The sequence below is a fragment of the Balearica regulorum genome, chromosome 14, assembly GCF_011004875.1.
Source record: "Balearica regulorum gibbericeps isolate bBalReg1 chromosome 14, bBalReg1.pri, whole genome shotgun sequence".
Lineage (NCBI taxonomy): Eukaryota > Metazoa > Chordata > Aves > Gruiformes > Gruidae > Balearica > Balearica regulorum.
This window is the reverse complement of record NC_046197.1, coordinates 4275089-4280248: the sequence shown is the minus strand read 5'-3', so window position 1 is coordinate 4280248 and position 5160 is coordinate 4275089. Positions and strand designations below refer to the sequence as shown.

General features: G+C 40.4%; 1 protein-coding gene across 1 annotated transcript; it reads left to right on the top strand.

The window, feature by feature from the left end:
* The first annotated feature begins 1190 nt into the window (after positions 1-1190).
* Positions 1191-4831, top strand: FOXI1 (forkhead box I1). The gene is made up of 2 exons (XM_010311033.2): positions 1191-1895; positions 2895-4831. The coding sequence occupies exons 1-2, from the start codon at positions 1322-1324 to the stop codon at positions 3446-3448; spliced, it is 1128 nt and encodes a 375-aa protein (XP_010309335.1). The 5' UTR covers positions 1191-1321; the 3' UTR covers positions 3449-4831.
* The last annotated feature ends 329 nt before the right edge of the window (positions 4832-5160 follow it).

The following is a 5160-nucleotide window of genomic DNA, read 5'->3' as shown; positions in this document are numbered from 1 at the left end:
GAAGGGGGAAATCTTGGTGGTACTCAGCACGAAAGATTAAATAAACTGATGAATGTGTGACAAAGCAAGAAAGTCTTTGGTACAGCCAGGAATTCAAATCTACAGGTCAAAACTCATGTTTCTGCAGAAATTATAGGACTAGAGCTATTTTAAAGACCTTGTTGTACCAGGACTTTCTTTAATTGCATGGGTTATTAAAGCTGAGTCAAGTTCCAGATATATCTATGTGCCTTAAACATAAAAACCCATTTGCAAATACCCCTTCTGAAGGGAACTGCAACTATGCTTTTAACTACAGTGCAATCTTTTATGCAGTGACACAGTCATAAGAACTATCCTCGTTTTGAGACAGGTGAGATGGCAGCTCTGCTTTTTCCTCCTTTGAAAGTGCAGGGTGCCGTGCAACACAGTATTTTTCCAAGTCATAAAACAGGTTTTTCCTTGTTGCTTAATTTTAAGGAATCAACTTTTACCTGTACAGATCCAAATGAATTTATTGGAAATAAGCTGAAAAGAGCTGTGCTGAACACTGCCTCTTTCCTGTTTGGGAATTCTGCTAAGAGGTTTTATGAGCTCTCTGCGCCAATTCTGCAGCGAAGAGGAAGTAGCAAATAATGATTTCCCATCTCAGTTCACCAATTTAAGTTCTAAAGAAAGGTTTGATGATTAAGCTTGAAATTTTTTTCTCACAAGATTAATCCTTACTTTAGGGAGTAATTCCATTTATATCAGTAAGATTACTCACATGAGTAACCAGCTACAGAATTTGCCTGTAGTTCTGTGATTGCCTAGGGGGAAGTACAAACAACTCTGCAGTTAAAATTATAGAAAGAAAAGGAGGTCTGACCTTTTCTTTTTTCTTTTTTTTTTTAAGTATATATGCCTACTGTTTCATTGATGAATGACAATTGCTTTTGCATTGTTTTCTCTAAAAAGAAAGAAATACTAAATGCTAAAGCTTCACTGTGAAAGGTGGAAAGAGGAGGATCTCTGATAAGGGGTTTTAACTTCAAGGCACCTTAGGCTTTCTTTTTGTGCATCACATTAGTGGAAAATTCCTTCATTCATTTAAGAAGATAAACAGTTGTAACTTTCAGGTTTGGTTGATGTGACATCAGTGACTGGCTGGGACTGCCAGCATTCCAAAAAGGATATCGTCCTCATCTGCAGCCACTCAGGGCTGTGGGGTGGAGCCTGCAGCACAAGCTGAAACATTTACAGGTGCATAAGTAGGTAGGGAAGGGCACGGGTGATGCACCTGTCTTAGGAAAGGAGCACTAGCACAGGTGTGTCATAACTTATCAGCTGCCTGTGTTAGAGCATGAGCTCCTTTGATCCACAAACACACTCTCCACCACGCTGCAGCCCGCAATTTCCAAATATTGGTCAAGAACCTCCAGAGATGAGTATCTACTATGAGAACTTTTTCCATCCACAGAACATCCCTAGTCCACAGCGACCGAGCACCTTTGAGACGACGGATTACAACACCACTCCCAATCCTTACCTCTGGCTAAATGGACCTTCCATTACCCCACCACCCTATCTCCCAGGATCCAATGCCAGTCCCTTCATTCCTCAGTCTTACGGGATGCAAAGGCAGCTCTTGCCTAACATGCATGGCTTGGGAGGAACGGACTTTGGCTGGCTTCCTCTCCCGTCCCAAGAAGAGCTTATGAAGCTGGTTAGACCACCTTACTCCTACTCTGCGCTTATCGCCATGGCTATCCATGGAGCGCCGGAAAAAAGGCTGACTCTCAGTCAGATCTACCAGTATGTGGCCGACAACTTCCCATTTTACAACAAAAGCAAAGCTGGCTGGCAGAACTCCATACGGCACAACTTGTCTCTCAACGACTGCTTCAAGAAGGTGCCCCGAGATGAAGATGATCCAGGTATAGCTCTCTCCCCCTCTTTTTACCCCCTTTAATTAAAACTGATAAATTTAAAAATGTTTAATACATTTTAAAGAGACATAATAGCCTAGATACAGGACATACACATAGTAGCTCTTCTATTTTCATAGGTCTGAACTAGAAGGCAGCTATGCATAGTTGAGGTCTGAATCAGTGTTGCTATTAAATCTCTGCAGGGAAGGGGATTCTTTACTGCACTAGGTCTTCCTGAGAACTGATCAATGTGCTGAGCATGAGGCTCAGCAAGCAGAGGAGCATTCAAAAACCCATTCGATGTAATGCATATGACTTATGTCAAGTAACTGGGAATTAATGGAAAGGGGATAAAGCAAACTCAGATTTGTCAAAGAATTCCAGTAGCTTTAGGGAGTCAACAATAATTCTCAAAAGGAGAGCAGGCTGCTTTTGTTTGTTTCAAATAGCGTTTTGCTTGGAATCACACCTCTGCTGTTTCCAACCCCTTGGCTGATGTGTTGTCAGATTGTTCCTTTATTTATTGTTTTGTATTAATAGCTGTTAAGAACCATTGGGAACATTTAGAAACCATTCAGTTATGCTGCCACAGAGGGCCAAAAATCTGGTTCTGTCGCGTGATAAACCTGTCCTACCCCACTGAATCTGTAGGAGCAGCCCAGTATGGGATTTGATTACTTTCTGCTGTAAATTCAGAGGACCAGCTATATACTGTAAACCTCCTTCCCTCACCAAGAAAACAAAACAAAAAGCCCTCGCAGTGGCTCCACTTGTAGTTTAAACTGTTCAAAGAGTAAGGGCTAAAGGTTACAGCCCAAAACTTTACACTTTTTTCTGAATTCAACAGACTTCTGCTTTTGTGTGATTAAAAAATACATATTTTTGTACATGCAATTGTTCTGTTTCTGTGAAATGAGAGCAACATTGTAAAGCCTGAGATGACTGCTCTTTTCTGTCTGTGCACATATTTTAAAATGAAAAATGTGCTTTTGTCCCCTTTGACAGGAAAAGGGAATTACTGGACCCTGGACCCAAACTGTGAAAAGATGTTTGATAATGGAAACTTTCGCAGGAAGAGGAAAAGGAAGTCTGACATTGGGGCTAGTGCTGCTGCTCTTGCATCTGAGAAATCAGAGGATAGTGCCCTGACTGGCAGCCCCAAAGCTGTAGAGCATCAGGATATCTTGGAAAACTCATCACCTGGGACTGACAGTTCACCTGAGAAAGGATCTCCACCTCCATCTTCCAGTAGCCCATGCCTCAGTAACTTCCTCTCCAGTATGACTGCATATGTTAATGGCTCTAACTCGGGGAGCCGCTCAGTGCCTTTGGGACTCAACTCTGAACCCGTTGACAAAATGGGACAGAATATGGTAGGCTTTAACTCCTACTCTCCACTCTCTAATATCCCCAGTCATGGTGTGGGAGAGTGGTCCAATTCTATGCCTTCTAGCCACCTCGGCCACAGTAACTCTGTGCTCAACCAGTTTAACACCCATTTTTACAGTAGTATCAGCACAAATAACATGCTGTATTCCAGGGAAGGAACAGAGGTTTAAATGAAGGATTCTAAGACACTAAAGTATAGCTATTTATGAGAGGAAATGATCTGTGGGCAGATGATTAGCGTTAGCCTGTTGTCTCTGGGACCCACACTGCATCTTACCTTCTGACAGCCACAAACTTGTTACTCATTATACTTACTCAAATCACAAACACTCCACACTTGGCAGCTCCACATAAAACATCAGGGTTCATAACAGCAAGAGTAGTGAAGAGCTCTCCTGGGACACTCCGCTTGTATTGCTGCCAACCATGGTCCTCTACAGACATCCTTGAGAAGGTGCTGTTTGCCTTAGGCACGAAGCTTTTTCTGGCAAGGTACTAATATTACTATGCTTTTTAAAGTGCTAATAGAAAGCTGGTTGTATCTTTAAATATCCTTTCCTGCTGATATAGGCTGCCTGTACTAGACATGCTTAGCAAGGTCTTATTTGGCCAAAGCTATTCTGAGACACTGAAGGATCTATAATAAAAACTACTGTATAGTGAGTAACAACCACCACTTGAACGGTGAGTGCTGTCTTTGGTTTCCTCTCATACTAATGCATATGTTGTCTACATTTTGAGCCCCTTTCAGTCCCAAGGGGAATATGGCTGTGAAGCAAGCTGTGTCCATCATCATGGACACAGCAGTCATTTTGAAACTGAAGGGAAGCATAACAAAAATATGATGGAATTGTCTTCTGCTGGTGCAGTTGGATCTTAATGTTTTCAATTCTAATTACAGGGACAATTTTTTTTTTGCCTTACACATGCAAATCTATTCACATAAGGAAAACAAGATCTGTCCTGAATATATGTATATAATACATGTGTTTTCTGAGAAGAAAACACATTTGTTCTATCTTAACATTCTACAGGACTCATTTCTACTGAGTAAAGAATTTGAATATAGGGAGGGAGGGAGTGAAGACGAAAGGGAAGATAGAAAGCTTAACCATCTCTGAGTTTTAATTCCAAAGGCTGGATCTTTCAAAGTATCAATTGCAGATATTGTAAAAAGTCCCTGTAATTTTTTTTTCATTTTGTAAAAGTCCATGCTGTTTGTCCTTGTTTAAATATTAGAAATAATGCTTATTTTTCCTACACTCTAGCAACAAAAAAATTTCAAAATATACATGAAGTTTTTTCAAACTAAGACTTGAATCAAGTTCCACATTTATGTAGAGTAATGTCTCAAACTGGACACCTGCAGCACACATAGACAGCAAGTTTAACTGTTCATATCTGGGCACTGACCAGACTTTTGGAATGACAGAAACCTTAGTAATGCATTGTAATAGATACCATTTTGTCTTGATTATTTTTTTTTTAACTCTACATATAGTTTTGTTACGGGCCATCGCAGAACCATTTTTAATAAAGCATTTATATAGAAGCGTGTGTACCTGTGCGTGTGTAATATACTGCTTATGTCTTTAAAAGTCTCCTTAATCGCTGACTTGAGCAATTTGCCTGAGGAAAGTGCAGTATAATAGTCACAGAAGGTCAGAGACCGAGATAGTGTATGTCTAGGCAATCAAAATTTGCATGCCTGAGGAATATAATTGGCTGCTATTATGCAAAATACTATCACTAAATAAAAATCACCCTTAGAGTTTCCCTGCTGGAGCTACATGGTGCTGATCACATAAAATTTCAGAAACCAGATTATATTTTCACATGCGAATTGGTCAATATGACTGCAATCTTTTCTGCATTCTTCTTT

Coding starts and splice junctions, on each gene's coding strand:
- FOXI1 (XM_010311033.2), top strand. CDS start 1,322: ATGAGCTCCTTTGATCCACAAACACACTCTCCACCACGCTGCAGCCCG. Junction 1,896..2,894: donor CCGAGATGAAGATGATCCAG/GTATAGCTCTCT, acceptor CCCCTTTGACAG/GAAAAGGGAATTACTGGACC.